This window comes from Amphibalanus amphitrite, unplaced genomic scaffold, assembly GCF_019059575.1.
Source record: "Amphibalanus amphitrite isolate SeventyFive unplaced genomic scaffold, NRLGWU_Aamphi_draft 000980F_arrow, whole genome shotgun sequence".
NCBI classification, from domain to species: domain Eukaryota; kingdom Metazoa; phylum Arthropoda; class Thecostraca; order Balanomorpha; family Balanidae; genus Amphibalanus; species Amphibalanus amphitrite.
This window is the reverse complement of record NW_024882474.1, coordinates 191,798-217,382: the sequence shown is the minus strand read 5'-3', so window position 1 is coordinate 217,382 and position 25,585 is coordinate 191,798. Positions and strand designations below refer to the sequence as shown.

Sequence of the window (25,585 nt, the reverse complement as noted above, 5' to 3'; positions counted from 1 at the left end):
AGTTCAAGCTTGCACACCATGTGTGAAATTGATGAGAGAATAGTCGTACCAAATTTCGCGGCGCTACGCGCCGCGGTTTTCCCGCTATTCGCGAAAAACCTCAGGGAGGCGGATATCCGCCCCCCCCCCCCCCGTCGGTGCGCGTGTTAATCAGTGTTCAGCATTTGGTATTTTCCAATACATTCTCCAATACATTTAGGTATATCCAGCGTAGGCAATAAACGTAAACTAAATCAAGCAAACGTTTTCGGTGAGGCCAAACGGCAATGCTAAGGCCTGTCTTCTGATTCACCTGTTTCTCTGCGTTATGACTTTTTCCGTCTTTTTTTATTCCAGCAAAAGCAACGTTCTATAAGCGCTATCTATAGCAAGATGTTTCAAAGCTGCTCGCCAAAATCAGCAAACCGCCAATGCCTGATGTTCATGACAGGCAATCATCGAGAGGTACCTGTCTTCTGTAAACCTGTCTCGTATTGCTCCACTGGTAGTTTTGTCATCCCACCCGTCGTCTCGCGGCCGACCGCCAGTGTTCCTCCATCGCAGCGGCGCAGCATCCGCGGGCGGCGGTTTCACGGGCCGCGCGCGCCTCCCGCCGTGCAGCATTGTTACAACCATGCGACGGGCGTTACGTCACGATGGCAACATGCGTCTGGGCAACACTGGCCCGTCGTGAAGGCGCCCCACCGAGTGAGTGGGACTGCGGCACGCCACAGGAACGCGAGTCACTCTGGGGAAGGGACAGACCTGTCGTTGACGTCAACATGTATCCTCAAAGTAATTAAGAATATACCTACTTACTTACAACAGTCATCACAATGCCCGATTAGCATTGCTACACATTCAGTAAGCTAAACAATAGCACACACTTGAAGAATGACACGACCGAAAATTTTCATGAACTCGTAACACTCGTAGCACAATTGAGAATCGCAGTTAACATAGATCCATCGAGGCTTGGCATTTTTAGGGACGTGGGCGGGGACACATTTGATCGGCGCACGTTTATTGATAAAATGTCCATGTGTCATTATCATCGACAGAAATAATGCAAAAAATATCCAAATAACAAACGTCCTCACACAGGCTTCCTCCGTGAGGACGTTGGTCGCTATCGATAGAGTGCTGCGGCGATTGTCCGATCGATTTCTGGGAAGTCAGCGCTGAAGCAGCGAGGATTGGCGGCAGTATGATGGATTGATCCAGGTCGATAAGATTGGTGACCACTGGGGCAGGGGCCAGGGGTGTCAACTGTCATGAGATGAGGCCCCACAGCCCGACCAGTGTTGCGCAGGGCGCGGTGCCGACGTTAGCTGTCCAGTTCCACTGTGTCGGCAGCAGGGGGTCAGCTATTGCTGAACAGTCTCCAGTGGCTGTGGCAGAGGCATCGTCTTGTAGAACGTGTAAAAGAGGGAGCTGAAGAGGTCCGAGGTGGTATCAGCTGTCAGCGGAGGCTGACGAATACGATAGATACTGTCAGGGAACTGACAGCGTGAGCCTGTACGTTTGTTCTCAGCGTAGTTCGAGGTGACTATCGCAGCACAGCAGGAGGGGCGGATAGCCGGAGGAACAGCGAATATCGGGAGTTGGTGTCAAACAGCTGCAGCAGCAGCAGAAACGGGGAGGAGCGGCAGGGACCAGGGAGGAGCGGCAGGGACCGGGGAGGAGCGGCAGGGACCGGGGAGGCCGGAGACGTCGGCCATGCGCGCGCTAAGTGCTTTCGTTGCGCTCGCTCTACTCCTTGCTGAGGCTCGGGCTGGCGATTATTGTGACAACTTCGAACCGAGTGGAGATTTCGGGTCCTTTTGGCATCAAATCAGTCAAGATTCCAACGGAAAATGGGAGCCCACCAGCTATACAGAAATCAAGGAAATCATTCCCAATTTTCCGGCGCCAGCCAGCGGTGACATTGTCATGTACCTGACCTCGCCTAAATCGGGAAACACAGCCTCTGCTCGTATGGAAACTCTGTCTAGTTTCCGCTTTCCTAAGGGATCGAGCATATCCTTCCGCTACTGGCTTCGCTCGAGCTACATGGGCTCTGCCACTCTGTACGCCGCCTTGGCAATAGAAACACTAGAATTTGCCACAATCATCGACCTCACGGCCGAGTCCTCTCCTGACAACATCGACTGGGTTGAGGTCTCCGCACCGATCGACGCCAACGAGAGCATAAAATATCAGGTAATGAAGATTCCAGTGTTCCATACAGACTGACCAAACCAATTAAAATGTGTTTTATTGATCACCCTAAAACTAGAACTACCTCAAGCACATTAAGTCGTGATTTGATGGCTTCACTTTTGCATCGTTGACCTTGTGTGACTTCATTTAACCCGCGCCCCGCTGGGCTATTCACCCATACGCGCCCTGTTGGGGGGGGAGGGGGGCAGATTCTGTCCCCCCTGTCTAACTTCCGAACCGATGGTCGTAGAAAGACGGGGAAAACGGCAATCGAAAGCTCTCAACAAGGTGGATCTTCAGAGCCCAATTTTTTTTGCTTAAGTAGGTCAGAGGTCATGTCAAGGTCAGGTCAAGGGTACAAAATGCAAGTTTCTACAGTATCGTCCTTGCACCGTAGTTGCCGAAAAACTGACTGAGACTGATTGCCCAAAACGTGTTCTTAGACTACCAAGACAATATTCGTTGCATGCAATGTCATTCAAAGGTCAAGTTCAAGGTCAGGTCAAGTCATGTCAGGTCACCAAAAACAAAATATAGAAAAGGGCATGTGCGACACATGTTTTATGGCTCATTTTATTCATGGAATTCAATAGGCACACTCAATAAGTGATATGGACCACATCTGGGTTTATTTCAGGTCGAGACCAGGTCAAGGTCAGGTCAAGTGAGGTCAAATTTTGAAGTTGGTTGTTAAGACCTAAAAAGGTGTCTATCTGATGCCGTTTTTTCACGGCGAATCGAATGGTGCTATTTTTGTTTCCGTACAAGGTCTAGAACTTAAAACATTCATAAAAAGAAATTGTGTGTCGTGACGTCATGAAAATTGAATACCTACCACATTTCTGAACCGATTCTTCTGCAAATTTGTATGTAGTAGGTGCATATAGACCACATCTCTGAAATAAATTCCGTTTTCCGATAGACTCAAAAGTTTGGATTTATAATTATTTTCCAAAAAAAGTCATTTTTTTTAAATGGCCAAAACCCAGAATTTAGAAAAAAAACGAGACAGCCATTTGATAGACAAAGTAGAATCACATATAACCTTTTTTGTTACGTTTTGATTCATTTGAAAATGAAGATGTTAGCGGCGTTTGAAGTTAAAGGTAGACTGCCACCTTTTTTCCACAAAACGGTTTTCACTAGAGCTGAGCCACCTATGTCCCAGACTGAAGTCGGTTTTCCGAAATTCCAACCCGTTTGCGAGAAATCGGAGACCAAAGTTCAGTTTGATGCCATTTTTTTAGTCCAAGAAAACCGACATCTCTACTGTTTATCGATAACTTTGAAACATGAATTTTCTTATCTTTTGGTAAATATATGTCAAAACTTTGATTGTTTCGAGATCAGAGAAGAATTTTGGAGTGTCAAAATAAAAGTTAAACTTATATATTCAGTAGTTCATTTTTTCCAAAAAAAGTGTGGGAAATGGGGTTTAACATGGGCCAGACCCATTCCAAATGAGCCATGATTTTTAAATGTTTTACGAACTTAAATGCAAAATAAATTAAACATGGCCAATTTCTTATGAAATCATATATTAGTAAATCATAAAATACCTTACTTTTTCAAATAAAATGTAATAATCTTATGACCTTGAAGTCTAGTGATGTGTAAACATTGTCGCTAGACATTAACCGATTGATAATTGTATGATAATTGACAATTTTTTTCGCGATTCACGTGATGATACTTTGTCAGGTGAATTCTAAAATTTTGTTTTGTCCAGGCAATAAATCATAGGCCGATCTGAGAAAACTTTGAAGGTGGCAGTCTTCCTTTAAGCCGTTTTTTACTCGGAAATGGCGTGACATAACGTCACTGAAACGTCCTTTTCTGAAGAAAAAAAAATCCGACGAATTTCGCTTAATGTTCAGGGAACGTGTTAAATTGACGTATGATAGCCCTCGCCGGCACAGGCCATTTTGAGTCCTTCGACGGCACAAGGGGGGGGAGTTGATACGACCCCCCTCGCGTTTGGCCCCTGATGGAGCTAGAGCATCGCAGAAAAAACGAGCGTGTTGCCCGTCACGAGAGGAAGCCAATGATACCCAATTTTAACCCGCGCCGGGCCGGGGGGGAGGTATTCGAACAGATTCCATGACAAAATATCGAAACGCAAAATATCGAATCGCAAAATATCGAACGCAAATTATCGAAAGCAAAATATCGAAGTCGCAAAATATCGAAGCCGCAAAATATCGAAATCGCGAAATATCGAGTCGCATAATATCGAAATCGCAAAATATCGAAATGGCAAAATATCGACTCGCATAATATCGAAGTTGCAAAATATCGAAGTGGCAAAATATCCAAACACAAAATATCGAAAAGACAAAATATCGAACGCCAAATATCGAAAAGACAAAATATCGAAAGCAAAATATCGAAAAGACAAAATATCGAATGCAAAATATCGAAAAAAAAATATCGAAAAGACAAAATATCGAAAACAGAATATCAAAAAGGCAAAATATCAAATGCATAATATCGAATAGACAAAATATCGACAGCAGAATATCGGAAAGACAAAATATCGAAAGCCTAATATCGAACGGACAAAGTATTGAATGCAAAATATCGAACAGACAAAATATCAATAATAATTCTATATATAATTCTATATTCTATAATGATTCTATATTTTCGGCCTTATTTTGTTATATAAAAATACATCTCACTGCCATGTTATTGGTCAATTTCATCACCATATTTAAAATATCAATAAAGCGAAATATCAAAAAGACGAAGGCATAGGCGGCACCAGGGTGGGATAATTGACAAGGCACTAAAACTTGATTCCATGACAACTGAGCCAGTGGCAGCTGAACCAGTGACAACTAAACCAGTCACAGCTGAACCGATGACAATTTAACCAGTAAACAGCTGAACCGGTGGAAACTGAACCAGTGGACAACTGAACCATTAGTTGATTCAACCCTTCCCGTTATTGGCGTTTCAGTAGAAGGAGACAGTTACATTGGATCTAAAATAATAATCGAACCTAATCAAACCTAATCAAACCTAACCCAACCTAACCTAACCTAACCTAATCTAGCCTAACCCAGCCCAACCCAACCAAGCCCAACACAGCCTGTGATGTTTTTTTTTATTTCAAAGCAAGAAGTGTCGGAAATGTCAGTGCATCAGCGATTCTTTTCAATATTCTGCTTTCGATATTTTGTCTTTTCGATATTCTCCTTACCGAATAATTTGTCTTTTCGATATTTAGCATTTGATATTTTGTCTTTTCGATATTCTGCTTTCAATGATTTGTCTATTCGATATTCTGCTTTCGATATTTTGTCTTTTCGATATTCTGCATTCTATATTTTGTCTTTTCGATTTTTTGTCTTTCGATATTTTGCCTTTTCGATATCTTGCCTTTCGATATTTCGTCTTTCGATATCCTGTCTTTTCGATGCTTTGTCTTTCGATATTTTATCTTTCGATATTTTGCAGCTTCGATATTATGCTATTCGATATTTTGCGATTTCGATATTTTGCGATTCGATATTTTGCATTTCGATATTTTGTCCGGAACCCGTTTGAACCCCCCCCCCCCCCCTGCGGTTTTCGCAAATATCTCTAAAACGGCGGCGCGGATCGCCGCCGTTTTTGGCACATCTGTTCGTGCATCTTTTCCGCACATGTTGTAAAAACGTCAGACCCAGGTCGCCAAAGGTCAGGTCATAGGTCACGCCAAGTGACCTCACCTAAGAAAAATAAGAATGCTCGTAATAGCTACACCGATTGAAAGATTGCCTTGAAACTTTCAGCGATTTATGAAGGTAACATTATCTATAAAATGTTTATCTCGGAATTTCGATATCGGTGACCTAAGATCAGGTCAATTTTGGGGCCTCTCAATTGTCAATGGGATAAAATTGAAAAGCGTCTGTTTTGCATGAACGCTATTCTAGACACTCTCAAACAGGCAGGTAAAATTGACACAATGAACCGGAAAATGGCAACTGGGGCATTCCACGATAGATCGTACCAGACCCGTCACCCTCATCTCTCAGATTTTAATGAAAATCGGCCCAAGGGGTAATCATAGGCCCCAAAGACGCCTGGCAAAATATCAGACTTCTCAGGTCAAAACTTTTTGAGTTATATTGCATTATATTTTTTTAACTTCGGTTTGTAACGGTGAGTTTGATGGCCTATAACTCAATAACGGGTTATGCAACCAACAAACGGGAAACAACACTAAGCTTGCGATGAACCAAAAATTGATATTACTTTTTAAAAATTCTAAAGAAAAATTTTGATTGTTGAACAAAAACCTTAAACTTTTTTCATTTGCCTCTAATGACTTTTGGGACCAAAATTTTTCACATTTTAATTTTTTCAAAATAAACGTCATCTCATTGCAAATCGACATGCAAAAAATTAGAAAGGTGTTCTTTCTATAAGTTCCTCATTTTCCCGCAAACAAAATGGGTTTCGGAGGGGTTGATACGACCCCAGAACGCCGTTTCGCTTCTAATAGAGGTAGAGCCTCGCGGAAAAAACGAGCGTGTGTGCCGTTACAAGTCGCAGCGATTGGTACCCAACCCAATTTTAAGGTCTCAGGTTAACTGGTAGCGTCTTGGTCAGGTCAAGTGACTGAAGTTACGGGTTCGGTTTTTAGTAAATAACTTCGCAAAAAAATGGCCGCAGAGCCGCGATTTTGTTATCATTGTGTTCGTCTAGCTCAGGTGCGTCGAATGGTATACTTTTTGTTAGGGTGAGGTCAACTTAAGTAGTTGACCTCGGGTCAAGGTCAGGTCAGAGCCCCTCAGGTCACGAAGCTGGGCGAAGGGTATCATATGGCATATCATTCGATTCGGAAGGTCTTCTCGAGTCCATTGGTGGCTTTCCCGACTCTCTAGCTCAATGTGATCGGGAGTTATTGACGAAAAACTCGTATGACCCTAGTGACGTCATAAATGACGTCACGCAAGGCTAATAATGCAAAAGTTAAGCATTGGACTTTGCAAGGAGTGCATGAAATCACGATACCATGTACGTGAGATAGTTTTATATCATTCTCGGCGCCAAAATAACATATTTTATATTTCCCCATTGACTTATAACAGTGATGTCTCGTGACTCATGTGACCTTCGAAAATTCCCAGATATATGTACAAGTTGTGAGACGTCTGGAGGACACCATGTATGCGTCCTGTAACTTTCATATCGGACAGCTATGGTCATTGGCGTCCAAAACAATGTCAGAACCAAGCAGCTTTTTTCACTCTCGCGCTTACAGGAAAGAGGGTTGGATGAACCCTCTTTTCATTTTTTTTTTAGATGATTCAGACTTCAATTGAAATATCGGTAACCCGTGATGTCACTAGCAGCTTTACCAAGCCATTTGTAAGCTCCCCTCCCGAAATCACTATTCGAGACCGTTATCGTGGCGCAAAATAAATACATTTATAGAAAGAACACCTTCCTAATTTTTTGCATACTTCTTAAAAATGAGCCAAATATCTTTTAAAAGAAATAAAAATTCCAAAAAATTTGGTCCCAAAGTTTCAAAAATACAAATGAAAGAAAACTCGATATGTCAATTATCAAAAAAAGCGCATTTTTCAAAATTTCAAAAATACATATTAATCTCTGTTTCATTGCAAGTTCAATGCTATATAGCATTTGGCATTTGAATAATCCGTCTTAGTGTTACAGCCCGCCAAACTTAGCGCTGCAAAGCAAGATCCAAAAAATGTTATACACCATAACTCAAAAAATAATTATCTGATAAGCCTGAAATTGTTACAGGTGGATTCAGCGCCTCTGATTACCCCTAAGACCAATTCTCGTCAAAATCCGAGAGATGAGGGTGTCAAATTGGAAAAAAGTGGTACGATCTATCGTGGAATGCCCCAACTGTGACCCCTCTTTATGTCCCCGAGGTCATCTCAGCCAGGTCACGAACAGAATCTAACAGTTTTTCGCTAATAACTTCTGATAGATGCGTGCTAAAGCGATGAAAATGCCTTAGATGTGTTCGGCTCGACGTTGCGGATCGACTGATATGCAACATGACCTTTTCTGGTCAGGTCATGACCTTGACCTGAGGTCAAATTTTTAAGTTGACCTTTCAAGGTCAAATTATAGTTCATTCAACGCGTCTCGACGAGAGGAACACGATGCTGGCAAAAGTAATGTCATGGCTCTTTTGAGTCAAAAGTTATTGCCAAAAAACACTTTTCATAAAAACGGCTATTTTGGGAGTTTTTGCCCTCTGGAGGCTAAACCGTTGACCTGAGGTCAAATCTGAGAGCATTATTCAGAAAGGTCTGTAAAAGGGGGTATCGAATGCGCTTTTGCGCGACGCTGTAGCTCTATTGGTTCCCGAGATAGCCGTCGACAGTTTCCAAAATGTTGAAATAGTCAGCATTTTACCTTTGGTGACCTCTGGTGACATGACCTTTGACCTGACCCAAAAAATGACAGAAGTGTTATCATCCTTATTTTGGACGTTCTTTCGATTGCCGCTTACCGCGTGTCGCTACGTGGCCCAGGAGCCGAGTTAGAGGGGGGTGTTCAGACCCCCCGGCCCGGCGCGGAAGTCTCGGAGCACCGGCCCGGCGCGGGTTAAGGTCCTAGGTCATCGGTTGGCCTTTCAGGTCAGGTCAATGACCCGAAAATCGGAAATACCGGGACCGGTTAGAAAGTCGTAAAGTGTGGCTTCTAAAGGGTTTTCTGGGGTGCTGATCAGTGATCACGAATATCGTGTTAGTTTTGATAACAGATGATGTCGTTAAGCGTTTAGACCAAGTCGGGTCAGGTCAGGTCAGGTCAACCGGTAGGGGTCGTGACGGGTATTCGTAGTTCCTGTCATCCGCCTCTGACAGCTTCGTAACATGTTACGAAGGCACCAAAACTACTTCGTAAATGTTCAAATGGTTGCTTAATTCGAATTCAGCTCCAAAAAATTAGCCTAGAAACACGTAAAACTCGAAAAAGTGAACCGAGGTCACCAAAGGTCAATGACCTGACCTGACCTTCAGAGATGACCTAGACACCCACCCTTATGCATGGGAGCAACATCAAATCACATGTTTGAACGTTTGAAACCACGAAAAGCTTGCAAACACGCGGCTAATGCGAGCCGACATACGCCGAATCGCGATTCCGGCCAAACATGGTCTCGGAAAAGAGGTCACAGGTCAAAGGTCATTTGGGTCAGGGTCATGAAATTTAAAGGGTAGGTGTAAGATTGATCAATGCGAGGGTACTGAAAGTTTCGTCGCGATCGGCCGCTTTTTACGCGAGTTATTGGCGAAAAACCTTAGGGGGGTTGCATCAACCCCCCCCCCCCTCTGTGCCGGCGAGGGATAAGGTACTGAAAGTTCGACGCTGCTGGTGTATCGCGTTTAGAAGTTATTGGCGAAAAATGGGAGGGGGCAGATTCTGCCCCCCCCCCCCCCCCAGTGTGGCGCGGGTCGCGGGTCAGAAACTCTGAATTGGATCTGATTTTGACCATATGACTAAAAAATAACCTATATTACTCTCGTCATGCTTTTCGATGCTCTTCCGAACACCGAAGGTTACTGAACATTACTTTCGAACATTACTGAGTGTCGCTGCGTGGCCTGGAGGCCAAGTTATAGGGGGGAGTGAAAATGCCCCCGCTTTGATGTGTTACGGTTTCCTGGCGCTGTTTAACCATTGCATATGTTTCGGCATGTCATGTCGCGTATGATGTAAAACATTCATGCTTGGCTCGCAAAGAAAAAAATATCGGTTGATTTTGACTTTGTTTTCTTTCAGATTATGATATTTGCCTCTCATACTGTAAGCAATATCACTGTGGACAATATCGCCATCGATGATATAGTCATCAGCGGGCCGGACGACCTACCAGACCGGGAGTGTGAGCCGGTCACGACAACCACTGCGGAGACGACGACCACAGAGCCAACAACAACTACAGCCGAGCCAACAACTGCGACGACCGAGACCACCACGTCAACCACAGAGGCAAGTACTACAACTGAACCGCCAACAACTACAACTGAGACACCTTCAACTACAACTAAACCACCAACAACTACAACCGAGCCGCCCACTACAACCACTGAGGCGACAACGTCCATTTCAACCACCAGCGAGACAACACAGCCCCCTCCGACCAGCACGGCCGGGCCGGGTCGCGGTGACGACCGCCAGTACGGCTCCAGCGCGCTCCTCTGGGTGGTGTTTGTGGTGCTGGGCGCCTCCACGGTGCTGGCGCTGGTACTGGCTCTGGTGCGGCGGCGGCAGCGGCGGGACGACCTGCTGGTGCCGGACAGCAGCAGCACCAGCAGCGGCAGCGGCAGCAGCGGCTGGTACCAGTACGTCACTGACGACTACTGGACCAGGCTCCAGGGGCGCCTCAGACGTCTGTGGCAGTAGCCTCAGACGTCTGTGGCAGTAGCCTCAGACGTCTGTGGCAGTGACCGGGGACGCCTCAGACGTCTGTGGCAGTGACCTCAGACGTCTGTGGCAGTGACCGGGGGCGCCTCAGACGTCTGTGGCAGTGACTTCAGACGTCTGTGGCAGTGACCGGGGGCGCCTCAGACGTCTGTGGCAGTGACCTCAGACGTCTGTGGCAGTGACCTCCGACGTCTGTGGCAGTGACCTCAGACGTCTGTGGCAGTGACCTCAGACGTCTGTGGCAGTGACCTCAGACGTCTGTGGCAGTAACCTCAGACGTCTGTGGCAGTGACCGGGGACGTGAACCGATAGTCAGTGGTAGGTCATACGGGTATGTAATGTCTATCAATTAAATCTATCCGATATACGCACACAATTATCGTACACGACAGAATTATCTTGTGTAGTGAGCATTGTGCAACAGCAACTTATATCTACGTTGGAAAGTGTGGAACTTCTGTTGTACTCGTCACGATATGTAATATGGACTCACAAGATAGTTGTCTTGCTATTCATACCTCACCAGCTGGGGGACAGAAGATGTCTTGTCAAAGCCAGTGTCAATAGGTGACCTGCATCGACCGGCTTCTGCTGACCTGCAGTAGTAAATATATCATATATGTTATGCATTCGTTGTGATTGATATAGTTTGCTTAGTGAGCCTAACCCGAACGAGATTCATAATGCAATGCCGCTTGTAAGAACTGGGCAGATTCATCGAAAGAAAGTAAGGTCGCAATAATAGCATATACCTACGATACATACCGGATGTCAAACATGTGCTCATGCAAATACAACGAACGGCAATGCCTCTTATGCTGGCTCTCTACATATTTTAGGTAGGGGAGAGTGGGGTAAGATGCCCAGGGTGGGAAAGACGCCCCACCCCCTCTAGCGGGGAAACAAAGAATCGGACCTGGAAATTAATGTTCTTAGCGTAAAGCGGAAGCCTGCCTTGTTAACTGCACAAAAATTTGCGAAGCTCAGTTGGGCAACGGCTGGCTGATGATTGCATGTTTTTTATTTGCTGCTTTCAAAAAATATTTTGGTGTCAAAACATTGTAAATATCAAAGAAGGTAAATATTTTTTTGCGTTCCTTGCTATAGTCGTGATACATAAGCATGCGTGTAGTGTGTCCCAAACAGTTTGTTTCAGGGTATAGTTTTATGGCTAAAAAATTGTACTAATCTAATGTTACTTCGGTACCTTGGGGTAAGATGCCCCCTGTCCTGATGGGGAAAGACGCCCCCTAAATCCGTAGGCTGTCCTTCAAACAGCCCGTCAAATCATATATTACATACTTGTGATGTAGACAAAAGCCAATCTGGAACTATTGAGAGTCCAGTACGGTCGGGTTCTCCCCATGCCGGTCTCTCGGCGCACATAGCGACTTTTTGGGCGGCATCTGACTCTGAGAGCCCTCACGACGGCCTCTGTGGCCCCCATTATTGGCTCCAGGACCCCTCACGACATCCTTTGAGGGCTCCCACGTTGGCCCTACGGGCCGCGCTGGCATCGGAGGTCCCCACGATGGGATAGAGGGCCCTCAAGCATCATGAAGACCTATAAGAGCCCCACAGTGGTCTCCGAACGCCACCACGGAGGCTTGTTTGGCCGCGCTGGACTATGATGGCCCTAACGATGACCTCTGAAGCCCCTTACGACTACTTTTGAGGGCCCTTATGATGACGTTTGGTGTCTACTGCAGGCTCGAAGGGACTACTGATTCGTTCAGGCGATTCACGTGCCCATTTATGTCACTTATAGTGCAGGGGGCATCTTTCCCAACGTCAGGGGGCGTCTTTCCCACCCTGTGGGGTAAGATGCCCCCTTTCACTTCTTCAGGAAAATGCTTAATAGCAAAAAAAGTTGTAATATTTCAGGCACGAAAGTGTGATATTTTTGGAGAAAAATGATGTCGGCTTCCGTTGAAACTCCAAGTTTTTGCTTTCCAATCGTCATTTTCGAATAATATTTGACATAGTAAAACCCTGGGCATCTTTCCCCACTCTCCCCTACATGTATGTAGGTAAAGAAGCAGAAGAGTTTATCAAACAAGGCATTTGAGAGGTTATGGGATAAATCACACGGGAAAAGTATGAATTATACAAACGTTTAACATGAACACAATTTTCTTCCGAAATCCAATGCTTTGTATCGCGAGTGATTTTGTTATTTATGACTAAATGATACACAACTTCCACTTCACGGTAGAAAGCTATTACCAATATGCTATTGTTGTTTAGTTTCAGCTGATTCGGTCTGTTGTTACCATATAGTAAGTCAACGATAGGGATGAGACATTGGATTAATGCGAACACTGACTGCTTGGAGCGCCACCGCGACTGAGCTCATCCAGTGGGAGCAGTCACCCAGCCACTCAATGGCTACAGCTTGCTTTTTTTTAATTTTTTTATTTGTGTTTTATTTTGTTGGGTTGTGCGGGGCCCTTTCGTTCTGACGAGACCATTTCAGAGCCGAAAGGATGATAGGAATTAGGGGGAGACATTGGCCTGGGCGGGCACCCTGGTGAGTCGCCGGAGCTGAGCCCATCCAGTGGACAGGCCACCCAACCTCCCCCCCCCCCAAGCACTCACCGTGCACTCGGCTACGGGTGTGCTCCTATAAGAGCTTCCCGCATGGGATAAGTTGCACATCCAGCCCGGATCAGAGTAGTGAGGTGTGGAAGGAAGATATTTGACTATCATGAGGATTGAAAGGACGGAGCGGTGAAAGGTTACCTCTGCCCAGATGGCCAGATGTGTATGCGATCCGTAGTGGTCGATCCTCTCCAGTAGCAGCGGGGCTGGTCGCCAACCCAAAACAGGGCTGAAGTGAGTAATCGATAACGCTCGTCATAGTGAGCTTCTGTGAGCTTGACAGGGTGTGTTTTGACAACTGACACGAGCTCGTCGGAGCAATGATGACTAACACAGGCGGTGTTGAGTGGGGCTAGTGCTCACGGAGCTGGCATGTATGATGTAGCTCGTCCTACAGAGGTCGCCAGGTATCACGGCGCTCCGGGCGAGCCCTGCGACCGGGGGTGGAGGAGGTAAGAGTCGCGGGTGGTACGGCATAGGTGGCGCCACGTCCGCCGCACACGGCACAGCTGTCTGTCTGTCTGCCTTTGTCTGTCTCTGTCAGTCTCTGTATGACTTTATTTGTCTCTGTCCGTCTCTGTCTCTCTTTCTATGCATGTATCTGTCTCTGTCTGTCTTTGTCTCAGTCTCTGCTGAGTCAGCCACCACCGGTGGCAGTCAGTTGAGGTGTGCACTGTGCACTGTTGTTCAGGCCCAGGGGCTCCGCCACGGTTTTGGGATTGGGGGGTCCAACCAAAAACACAAAACCTCGCTCGTGGTTCCAGGGTGGGCATTTTGGGCGAGTTCACCCCCCCCCCCTCCCGCAGCGCCAGAAATCGATAATAAATTTCCGTTTTTTCTAGAGTTCAAAGAAAACTTAACAATGTATCGGGAAAATTTTGCTTCAAACCGAAAAACCAAGGTCCAATTTGCACAAGGAATCGAACACCGAGAAGCGGTGACATTGACATGATGGCCTCTCAAATCAACGTTCTTGAGGAATGGAGGCTGCTGTTGCGCGCTCCAAGGGCGGTGTTAGCCATCAGACAGCGCATTAGGCTCTCAGTGACCATGGCATGGGCTTGGGAATTCAGGGACCTTCATAGGCGCTCAGATATATAGGTACCGGGTGGCCCAAAAAAACGTTCCGAACTTTGGAGGCCTATATCTCAAATTCCAGTGCAAATAACGAGTCACAATTTTCATCAAGTTTGCGTCACTTCTTTGCTCATTGGCATGCCAAATTATAACACTGTACCATCATTTTCAGTCCAGCAATCTTATGTTGAATTAAGTAAGACGTTTTTGCTTTTTTTGCCGATGTTGAATGGTAGCGATGATTGGCTTAGCCGTACCATGTTAGAAAAAAGGAAAAATAGAGCACGTGAATGAAACCAGCACGTGTGTTGTTATTTTAAATATTTTATCCTACTTATGTGCCAAATATTCAAATAATGAGCCAAAATGGTGTTAATGGATGCCATTCGTTTCAACGCTAAGTCCTGTTTCGAGCAGGACTGGCACGGTGCATGGGTTACTGCTGATCGCCCTCCCTTCAAGAAGATCATCAAACAGTAAATCGACCGAATAAGAAAAAAAGCTAAAGGGAATGTGTCACCCTGGGGCCTGAACCAATGAGACTAGTTGCCAGTAGCAGTCATGGCTGCAGGCCATGGTGCCAAGATGAAGTGACCCGTTCACTCACATTTTTTTAGTAAACATCTGAGCAAAAAAGTAATTTTTACATGGCATGCTAGAAACACGAACCGTTTAAAAAGTAATTGACCGAATAACATGAAAATCATGCTATTTACTGAAAATATATGCCGCATTGAATATTGGAAGTTTCAGTGTTGCATCTTTATAACTTTCTGAGAAATATTTATTCAAAGTTGGGAACGTTTTTTTCTGGGCCACCCGGTATATGTAGGCTCTTAGACCGGTGTCGGGTCCTCCAAGGAAGTAGTTAAAGGAAAGCGCAGGGATTTAGGAGTCGTTGTAGGGATTTGAAAAAAGAACACTGCCGGCACGCTCAGGCGAACATTTGTAAATGTTCTCGAAAAAAGCACTCATGCGGCGTCTCATGATAAGATTGAGATACCGAAAGTTGACGAATTGTCAACTTGACAGTTCGTGTCAAGTGCTAAAAGAACGGAACAGTAGTGTCGAGTGGATACGAGAGCAGTAACGCATAGTTTCCTGCAATAAACTTGTATCGGTCGCTCCTGTGGAATTAACAGATAATTTCTGACGTGGCCAGTCATGGATGGCTGCTCTGCGAACATGATATCAGTTGTTCCGTGCGTAGCTTTCCCAGATATCGTGCATAAATCTCTGTTATCGCGAATAGGAGACGTGAGACCAACCACCGCGGAACCAACAGCAGGGCCAGTAGTGTTTGGCGGGCCGTTGAAGACAGAGCTCGGAACGAAAACCTCCGTTCTGCTCCTCTCGTACAGAAGCTCCTAGCGCCGACCAGACCCAGTCCTACCCCGCCGACGAACTTGGCACGGCATTCCCGAACCGAGTATTCGTCTCACCTTGAAGTTGCAGCTGTACAGGACGACACTCGAGTCCACTGTGTGTCCCGCTCACACCTCAGGTCATGGCGACTAACTGGGACCGGCCGTCGTGTCGGTCGTTCCTCGGCTCGGTCTGGTTGCTGCTGCTGCTGCTGCTGGTGCTGGCGTTTGTGGTGACAACTGTTCACGGTGGAGAATACTGCGAGGACTTTGAGGGCGGTGATCTGGGTGACTTCTGGAGACAGAGCCCACTGGACTTGGGTGCAACCTGGGAGCCTTCGAGTTACCAGGAGCTGAAGGAGAGCATTCCCGACTTTCCCGAGCCTGCGAGCGGGGACACTATCGTTTATCTAACTCCTAAATCTGGAAGCACCTATGGCAGCGCCCGACTGGTAATGAAAGACGCATACAACTTTCCGGCCGGCTCAAGCATCTATTTTCGCTACTGGCTCCGTTCGCAATACCCCGCATCAGGAACGCTGGAAGTGAAGAAAGTAATTGGTACGATGGAAGAGCCAGATATTCTCTATTCCCTCACACAGGAGTCCGGACCGACCGTTGATTTCTGGAAAGAGGTCAACGTCACAATCCCTACTGACACCGAACAATTTAAGGTACGTCTGTCCAGAATGTTTACACTGTTTGTTAACCCTCGCCCGACGAGGGGGGTTGATGCACCCCCCTAAGGTTTTTCGCGAATAACGTAAAAACGGCAGCGCGTAGCGCCGCCAAATTTGGCATACCCTCTGGGGCAACATTTTCGCACCTTTCCTGAAAATTTGAAGTCCCAGTCTTTTCAGGTCAGGTCACCAGTTCAGCAAAACCGGTACAAGGTCAGGGGAAATTGGACTAGCTTCCCAGCCAGCAATTTTGATCCGGGCCCAAGCAGGCTCAAGTGCGGATTGCCCGAGATTTTTAGTCGGGCTAAAGTCGGCTAGGGCTTGGGCTAAAGTCGGCGTATGACACAAATACGCCGACTAAAGCCCATGCTCTGCCGGAGGTATGCCCGCTCTGCGAGCTCCGGACAGCCGTAGTTTAACCCTAGTTGAGCGACGATTGGCGATAGCCCGATTTAAGCCCGAGCAGTGAATCCATTTAGATAATGGAGATTACTCTGGGCCCGAGCGGGCTGAACTCCGGCAAGCCCACTCTGTGTGCTCTGTCTATCCCGACTTAAGCCATAGAAGTGAATGGGGTTTATACATTGCAAACTGCTGTGGCTTTGCTCGGGTTCGGCTCGAGTGATGGCTCCTGTTTTCTCAAGTCTCGACTTGACTTCATCTTGCTTTTGCTTCACACTGGATCAAGTAGCAAGGAGCAGCCAATGCACTTTCAGCAGGTTGTGCGGTTTCAATGCATATTTTAAAATTGTTACGGTCACTCATATGCTCTGTTAACCGGTCATCGAGGCTCGAGCATTGCAAAAGGAAAGTAGTGGTTGACTTTGATTGAATGTATATTTCATACGACTACAGACACGTCAAATGAAACACAAATACATGAAACAGTGGACTGCAAACTGCAGCAGTAATATGGCATGAGTCATGAAAAACGCCATCAAAACTATAAAACAATCACAAGGCCCGCTAGCCTCCCTCCCCGTTCATAATACTTGGTTAAACACTCAACTGAAAGCATAAAGTAAGGACAGCAAGTAATCGCTCATAAGACATAAATCAATAAGCAAACAATCGTTTATAAGGAACTTCACTCTGGTGAATGGGAGCTTTGGAGGCGTCTGGCTCCTCCACACACACACATCTGCAGTAGGTGGTCGGTCAGCTTTCGGCGCAGTTTCCGTATATGTAGGTATACCTACTTAATTATAAGCAGGCAGTTTCCGCTAAACCACTTGGCGAGGGCAACTGCGGCGTCCACCCGGTCCTGGTTTGTATAACTATTCCATTTTTTTGGAACCATTTGCTCTTATGGTACGTTCCTGAAAAAGAGATTAATTGGTTTAATTTACATTGCATGTTTGCTTGAAAAATAACTTATTGATGCATTAATACTGTAAAAACACTTCGCATTGATCCGTATAAAATGTTCATTTGATTTTAAATGCGGACAGAGAATGAGCGTGCTCGGTGATATGTAGATAAATATTTGTGTTTTGTATTTCATTTTCCTGGGTCAGAAGTGCTGGTATTTCACAAAGATATAAAGGCACGGAATGCAGCTTTTCTGAGCGAGGGTAGGTATAAGTCGCCAGGCTGAACAGCTATTCAGCTTCATGTTTGATGGCGTCAAACTCAGTCAAAATCATGACGTTTACATACGATCAAGCGCACCATTCAATACACTTACCTACCGTAAAACTCCATGCCAGTCCACTTGATAAGAGCAGTGAGCACTATCCCTTCTTCGCGCTGTCACACGCGCCCAAACATCAACCACCAAATGCCCCAACACCGGTGTGTCGTTTCGTCGCACAGCGCACAGACTGTCACAAACGCTGCACATGATTGGCGCAGAACTGCGCATGCGCGAACAGCCGAACAAGTATGGCTAAGCTCCGGCTTTACTCCAGTTAGCCGAAGGACACAGCCAGCTTGATCAGCCCGCGCTCCGCCCAAGTTAAGCCTGTTTTGGATGCGCGGGCAGATGTCGGGCTGAGCTACTGCTATCCGCACGTGGGCATAGCTGCGGCATGCCCCAGCTCAGCCCTAGTAAAAAATACATTGGTTTTGATCAAAGTGGGCAAACCCAAGCTAAGCCCAAGCTGCCCGACGCTTGCCACAGTTCAGCCCAAGCGAATTGCTGGCTGGGTTAGCGGCAACTGAATTCCAGAGTTCACTAAAATTGGTAACAAAGTATATCATTCGATGCGCACGGACGTCCTGAGTTCACTGGTGCTTTTATTTTTGCTCTATCTTCACTAGGTAAAAAGTTATAAGCGAAAAACTTTTAACATGTTTCAGAAATTTTTTTGCACTCATACCCCCAACCCCCCTCCCCCTAAATATTGACTTGGAGTCACCAAACTTTCACAGGGGCGAGATCTCCTATGGACCCACCTACCCTGTAAATTTGGCGTTTGTAATTGCCATAGGAGCCAATCGCGAGGAGGGTCGTACCACCCCCCCCCCCCCCCTCGCCGTCCGTGTTATGGAAAAGGCCCTCGCCTGGCGAGGGTTAACCCGCGCAGCCTGAGGGGGAAGGGCGAAGCGGCCTCCGTATCATTTTCCGTCGATATCTTCCAATGTTTTGCAGATATTGTCACCAAACTTTTGGCACTCCTTCAGGCATTCATTTTACAATTTATTGGCCAAAATCTTTTGAGAGGCTGTAGTAGGTTGATCAAAAATGACGTCAGAGTGACGTCATGTTCTGCCATTTTATAACAAAAAAGGTTATGCGACAAGAGCTGTCACGTCTAAAAATTTAACCCACGTCCTGCTGGGGGGGGGGGGGGGATGGGAGCTTTTTCAACACACCCCTCCCCTCCCCTGCGGTTTTCGCAAATACCGTAAACGGGGGTGACTTTGCCTTGCGGGGTGAATTTGCCATGCTTCTCAAAAAAATGCTTTAGGGAGATCTCCAGTGATATTTTACAAAGAATGTAATAATTTTTATGCACAAATGAAAGATAATTGATGGGCCTTCCAATATAACCAACAATGAGAGATAAGTTACCACTAAATACCTAACTGGGCTCCATTTTATTGGAGTCATTGAAATGGTCAAATTTGAAGAGGTCCGAACTTTCTGTCATCTAACAATGTTCTAGACCAACTGCGATGCTGAAACATGGTATGGTTGATCATGACAAGGCTGTTAAGTTGGCATATCCAACAAAACTGGCATTTGTCACTTCATTTAGCCGAAATTTTTGGTGGCGATTTTTCCAAGTGAATTGCAGGCCACATGGGGTGACTTTGCCACCATGTTATCAATGCAAAAATGAAATACTTATGCGATGCAATTCAAAATATTTTTTTAATGTAGCATCTTTTTGATCTCCAAACTGGTTACGAGCGAGCGAGCGCAGCGAGCGAAGCGAAGTCTTTTCTTAATATAACGGAAAAATTTCAGTATGAGCGGGCCCACGTACATGGTATCGTGATTTCATGCACTTCTTGCAAAGTCCAATGCTTTTCTTTTGCATTGGTAACCTTGCGTGACGTCATTTATGACGTCACTAGGGTCGAACGAGTTTTTCGTCAATAACTCCCGATCAAATAGAGCTAGAGAGTCGGGAAAGCCACCAATGGACTCGGGAAGACCTTCCGAATCGAATGATATGCCATATGATACCCTTTACCCAGCTTCGTGACCTGAGAGGCTCTGACCTGACCTTGATCCGAGGTCAACTACTTAAGTTGACCTCACCCTAGCAAAAAAAAAATACCATTCGATGCACCTGAGCTAGGCAAACACAATGATGCCAAAATCGCTGCTCTGCGGCCATTTTTTGCGAAGTTGTTTACTAAAAACCGAACCCGTAATATCAGTCACTTGACCTGACCTCAGACGCTACCGGTTAAATTGAGACCTTAAAATCAGGTACCAATCGTTGCGACTTGTTGCGGCACACACGCTCGTTTTTTCCGCGAGGCTCTAGCTCTATTAGAAGCGAAACGGCGTGCTGGGGTCGTATCAACCCCTCCGAAACCCATTTTGTTTGCGGGAAAATGAGGATTTTATCTATAGAAAGAACACCTTTTTAATTTTTTTGCATGTCGATTTGCAATGACATGAAGTTTATTTTGAAAAAAATAAAAATTTGAAAAATTTTGGTCCCAAAGGTCATTGGAGGCAAATGAAAAAAGAATAAGGTTTATGCTCAACAATAAAAATTTTTCTTTGGAATTTTTAAATGGTAATATTAATTTTTTATTCATCGCAAGCTTAGTGTTGTTTACTGTTTGTTGGTAGCTTAACCCGCGCGGGGCTGGGGGGGGGTAAATTTTACCCCCCCTCGCGAATTTTTGCGATATCTCAAAAACGGCGGCGCGCAGCGCCGCCAAACTTTCAGTACCTTTTCTTACATCAATTTGACACGTTCCCTGAAAATTTGAGCGAAATCCGTCGGAAAATTTTTGAGAAATTGACGTTTTAGTGACGTCATGTTCGCCATTTTCGCCTCAAAAACGGCAAAAGTTCAAACGCCGCTAACATCTTCATTTTTAAAGGAATCAAGACGTAACAAAAAAGGTTATACGTAATTTTACTTTGTCTATCAAATGGCTATCTCGGTTTTTTGAAAATTTTGGATTTTGGCCTAAATTTTTTCAAAAAACTGATTTTTTTGGGAAAATCATTATAAAATCCAAAATTTTGAGTCTATCGAAAAAAACCGGAATATATGTCAGAGAAGTGGTCTATGTACACCTACATACCAAATTTTAGAAGAATCGGTTCAAAAATGTGGGAGTTATTCAAAATTGTATGACGTCACGACACACAATTTTTTTGAAAAATGACTTTTTTGGAAGTTCTAGACCTCGTACGGAAACAAAAATAGCACCATTCGATTCGTCGTGAAAAACTGCATCAGATAGACACCTTTTTAGGCCTTAACAGCCAACTTCAAAATTTGACCTCACTTGACCTGACCTTGACCTGACCTCGACCTGAAATTCATCCAGAGGTGGTCCATATCACTTATTGAATGTGCCTATTGAATTCTATGAGTAAAATGACCCATAAAACATGTGTCGCACATGCCCTTTTCTATATTTTGTTTTTTGGTGACCTGACCTGACCTGACCTGACCTTGACCTTGACCTCTGAATGATATTGTATGCAACGAATATTGTCTTGGTAGCCTAAGAACACGTTTTGGGCGATCAGTCTCAGTCCATGACTCCATTCTTCGGCAACTACGGTGCAAGGCCGATACTGTAGAAACTTGCAATTTGTACCCTTGACCTGACCTTGACCTTGACCTCAAACTTTAAATTAAGTACATGTTTTTAGTAGTTCGTGATGAGAGCTTTCGATTGTCGTTTGAATTTTCCAAATCGGACCATTAGTTCGGGAGATAACAGGGGGGGTAAAATTTACCCCCCCCCCCCCCAGCCCCGCGCGTTCGGCTGGAGACCCCAGCCCCGCGCGGGTTAACCCTCGCCGGCCGAGGGGGGGGGGGGCGGGTGCCGCCCCCCCCCCCCATAGGGTTTTTTCGCGATAGCTCCGAACACGCTGGCGATAGAGAGCTGAAACTTGGCATACCTGACCTTTGATCCAAGCCGCATCTTGTGACACCAACCGCATTTTTGGGTCAGGTCAGGTCACTGACCTATGACGTCATAAGTGAACCTCTGCACGGTCTTCAGATGTCGCAACTTCGCAACGCCCTCACTGCCAGAGAAGATGTCACAGGGAAATGAAACTTGCAGGATCTAGTATCCATTATGAGTCCCACAACTTGTATATCTCGGATTTTTCCTAAAGGTCATATGAGGTCAGGTCATTTTCGTGACCTCACCATTATAAGTCAATGGGGAAAAATGAAAACTGCTATTCTGGCGCCGGGAACGATCTCCAACTATCTCAAGCACACAGAATCGTGACTTTATGCACTCCTTGCAAGGTTAGATGCGTCACTTTTGCAATGTTGACCTTGCGTGACGTCATTTATGACGTCATCAAGGTCATATTAGTTTTTCGTCAATAACTCTTGATCAAATTGAGCTAGCGAGTCGGGAAAGCCACCAATGGACTCAGGAAGACCTGCCGAATCGAATGATATGCGACATGACCCCTTTCGACCAGCTTCGTGACCTGGGGGTGCTGACCTGACCTTGACCTGAGGTCAACACCCCAAGTTGACCTGACCCGGACAAAAAGTATATCATTCGACGCGCCTGAGCGAGATGAACACGATGCTGCCAAAATCGGCGCTCTGCGGCCGTTTTTTGCGAAGTTATTCACCAAAAACTGAACCGTACCTTGGGGCACTTGACCTGACCTCAGAGGTCACCGGTTGACCTAGGACCTTAAAATCGGGTACCAATCTCTGCGTCTCGTAACGGCGCACACGCTCGTTTTTTCCGCGACGCGCTAGCTCCACCAGGGGCGAAACGGCGAGGGGGGGTCGTACCCGCCCCCCCCCCCCCCCCCTCGGCCGGCGCGTATGTAGAAAACCAATAGGTCCGGCGAGGGTTAAAGGGACTATCCCACCTTCTAAAATGTTGTTAAAACCAGTTAAATTGTGCCCGACTTTATAGATTGGATGACCAGGAACACGGTTCTGGCATTTATTTTTCATTAAACATCTTAGGCTTCCCATATTCCAAACACAAACTTTCGAATATGTGACGTCACAGCCCAAAATTACCTCCTTCCCCAGGCCACATTACTGTCATAAAGCTGATTCTTTTTACTCTGTAGGCACCACAACAAAGTTCAGACCAAGTTTTGAGCGATTTTTCAACGAACAAACCCATTTAAATCAGAATTACTAAACGAGGTGACGTCACACTAACGGTCGCTCCATGTTGAAGATAGGGCCTTGTACTTACAAGGCCCATTTTCAAATGAAGGGAACGAATTTCTTCAACACCAAGAGGCCGCGGGGGTTGCAACCTAGATAGATAGTGGTTTCTGAACCTCGCCGCAAACTTGGCTATCTCAACTCAAACCCCATGTTAAAGGTGGGATAGTCCCTTTAACCCGTTTTTGAGTTATAGGCCATCAAACTCACCGTTACAAACCGAAGTTAAAAAATGTAATGCAATATAACTCAAAAAGTTTTGATCTGAGAAGTCTGATATTTTGCCAGGCGTCTTTGGAGCCTATGATTACCTCTAGGACGGATTTTCATTAAAATCTGAGAGATGAGGGTGACGGGCCTGGTACGACTACGATCTATCGTGGAATGCCCCAACTAGCCCTATGTAAACGCGGCTTTTGTCATGTCCATATGTGTCACATAAGCGGATTGCTTTTTCCAGATCATGCTTTTCGCTGCATGCTCCACGGGTCCAAAGGACAACATCGCTATTGACGACGTATCCGTGTACGGCCCCACCGAGTTGAGCCAAACGTGCGGCGTTACAACAACAACAACAACAACACCGGAGCCGACCACAACTGAGCCGACCACAACTGAGCCGACTACAACACCGGAGCCGACCACGACTGAATTGACCACAACACCGGAACCGACCACAACACCGGAGCCGACAACACCGGAGCCGACAACACCGGAGCCGACCACAACTGAGCCGACCACAACGACTGAGCCGACCACAACTGAGCCGACCACAACACCGGAGCCGACCACGACTGAATTGACCACAACACCGGAGCCGACAACACCGGAGCCGACCACAACTGAGCCGACAACAACACCGGAGCCGACCACGACTGAGCCGACCACAACGACTGAGCCAAGTTCAACTGAACCGACCACAGCTGAACCGACCACAATGGAACCAACCACAACTGAATCGACCACAATGGAACCAACCACAACTGAATCGACCACAAAGGAGCCAACCACAACGCAATCAACAATGCCATCCACGCCCGGAACATCGACAACAGAGCTGTCGAGCTCAACGGAGCCGGGTAGCACGCCTTCGGGGCCCACGGGCGCCCCCACGGACGCCCCCACGGACGCCCCCACGGACGCCCCCACGGGCACCCCCACGGGCGCCCCAGAGCCGACGGCCGGGCCGGGCCGCGGCGACGACCGCCGGTACGGCTCCAGCGCGCTCCTCTGGGTGGTGTTTGTGGTGCTGGGCGCCTCCACGGCGCTGGCGCTGGTGCTGGCATTGGTGCGGCAGCGGCAGCGGCGGGACGAACGGCTGGTGCTGGTGCAGCACCAGGACCGCGGCAGCACCAGCAGTAGCGACACCAGCGGCTGGTACGACTACATCTCCAAAGACAGGTGGAGGCACGCGAAGACACGGCTGGCGGACCTGATGAAAGGTTTGAAGTGATCCGATGGAGAGTCTGACATGACCTGACATGATCTTCGTGCGCATTGCGCAGTGCACTGGGTGCGTAGTGCACAGTGCACAACAGAAACACGCATTGATCGTACGCTTAATTTCACGGCCGGACAGCGTCAGCGTTCAAACATAATCCCTGCCTGCTCGGAGATGTTTTGTGGTCATATGGTCATAAAGGTAAACGACACGGAGGGACTAAGGAACATATGTAAGTGTGCATTGTATTGTATGTGTTGACATCAAAAGCCTTCCACATATGGCGTGTAGCTATAGGAACGGCCACCACCTACATTGTCCATGTAACTAAATAGTCATAATTGTGATGGGTAAGGACAATGTGGTAGTGTAAGGACAAGTGGTGAATGTGACAGTGCTGATGCTTCGATATTGTGTGTACGATGCTCCTTTGATATTCTATGTTTGTGCGCGGAAGTGAAATGACAGGGTAAGCTATGTGAACTGCTAATGCAAGTGGCTTGAAAGCGGCAATATTGCTTCCAGTAGCAGAATGTGTTGTGTTTTACCTTTAGTTCGATTGTCTAGCGGCAGTACGTACCTACAGTACCAGTAGGTATCTTGCGGCTATTATGCGCTTAAGTCCTTTACCGAATCAACTCAGCTCATTGAAGCTTGTCTTGTAAAAAACGACTGGTTATTACATGCATTTTATTGTTTAGTTAGCCTTTGCTTAGTTCGCCCCACCCTCTACAGTTTTTTGCCCCTTTTTTGCTTGTAGATCCAGTCTACTGCATCATCTAGGTATCCAGGCTCTACCAATGTCAGTTTCATTTGTTTCAGGCGTCTTAGCCCCTAGGTTCTTTCGATGCCAGCTCCATTTGTTTCATGCGTTTCGATGCGGACGATTTAAGTGAATTCGGCCGTGAGATTTTGAGTGAACAGCCTGTTGGTTATTCCTTCCGATCCATGCGCTTTTATGCCGTTCAAAATAAAGTCTTTTGGAAGCCGATTACGGAACAAGGGTTTTTA

General features: G+C 46.4%; 2 protein-coding genes across 2 annotated transcripts; both read left to right on the top strand.

Moving 5' to 3' along the window:
* The first annotated feature begins 1,747 nt into the window (after positions 1-1,747).
* On the top strand, positions 1,748-11,393 carry LOC122368842 (protein let-653-like). The gene is made up of 3 exons (XM_043343111.1): positions 1,748-2,181; positions 9,949-10,572; positions 10,864-11,393. The coding sequence occupies exons 1-2, from the start codon at positions 1,912-1,914 to the stop codon at positions 10,570-10,572; spliced, it is 894 nt and encodes a 297-aa protein (XP_043199046.1). The 5' UTR covers positions 1,748-1,911; the 3' UTR covers positions 10,864-11,393.
* A 4,189-nt stretch (positions 11,394-15,582) lies between these two features.
* On the top strand, positions 15,583-24,860 carry LOC122368828 (proteoglycan 4-like). The gene is made up of 2 exons (XM_043343089.1): positions 15,583-16,309; positions 23,594-24,860. Exons 1-2 carry the CDS (start codon positions 15,779-15,781, stop codon positions 24,584-24,586), a joined length of 1,524 nt encoding a protein of 507 aa, XP_043199024.1. The 5' UTR covers positions 15,583-15,778; the 3' UTR covers positions 24,587-24,860.
* The last annotated feature ends 725 nt before the right edge of the window (positions 24,861-25,585 follow it).

Excerpts from the sequence above, each read along its gene's own strand:
- LOC122368842 (XM_043343111.1), top strand. The coding sequence starts at position 1,912 with ATGTACCTGACCTCGCCTAAATCGGGAAACACAGCCTCTGCTCGTATG. Across the intron at positions 2,182-9,948 it reads ACGAGAGCATAAAATATCAG|ATTATGATATTTGCCTCTCA; the intron begins GTAATGAAGATT and ends GTTTTCTTTCAG.
- LOC122368828 (XM_043343089.1), top strand. The coding sequence starts at position 15,779 with ATGGCGACTAACTGGGACCGGCCGTCGTGTCGGTCGTTCCTCGGCTCG. Across the intron at positions 16,310-23,593 it reads CTGACACCGAACAATTTAAG|ATCATGCTTTTCGCTGCATG; the intron begins GTACGTCTGTCC and ends TGCTTTTTCCAG.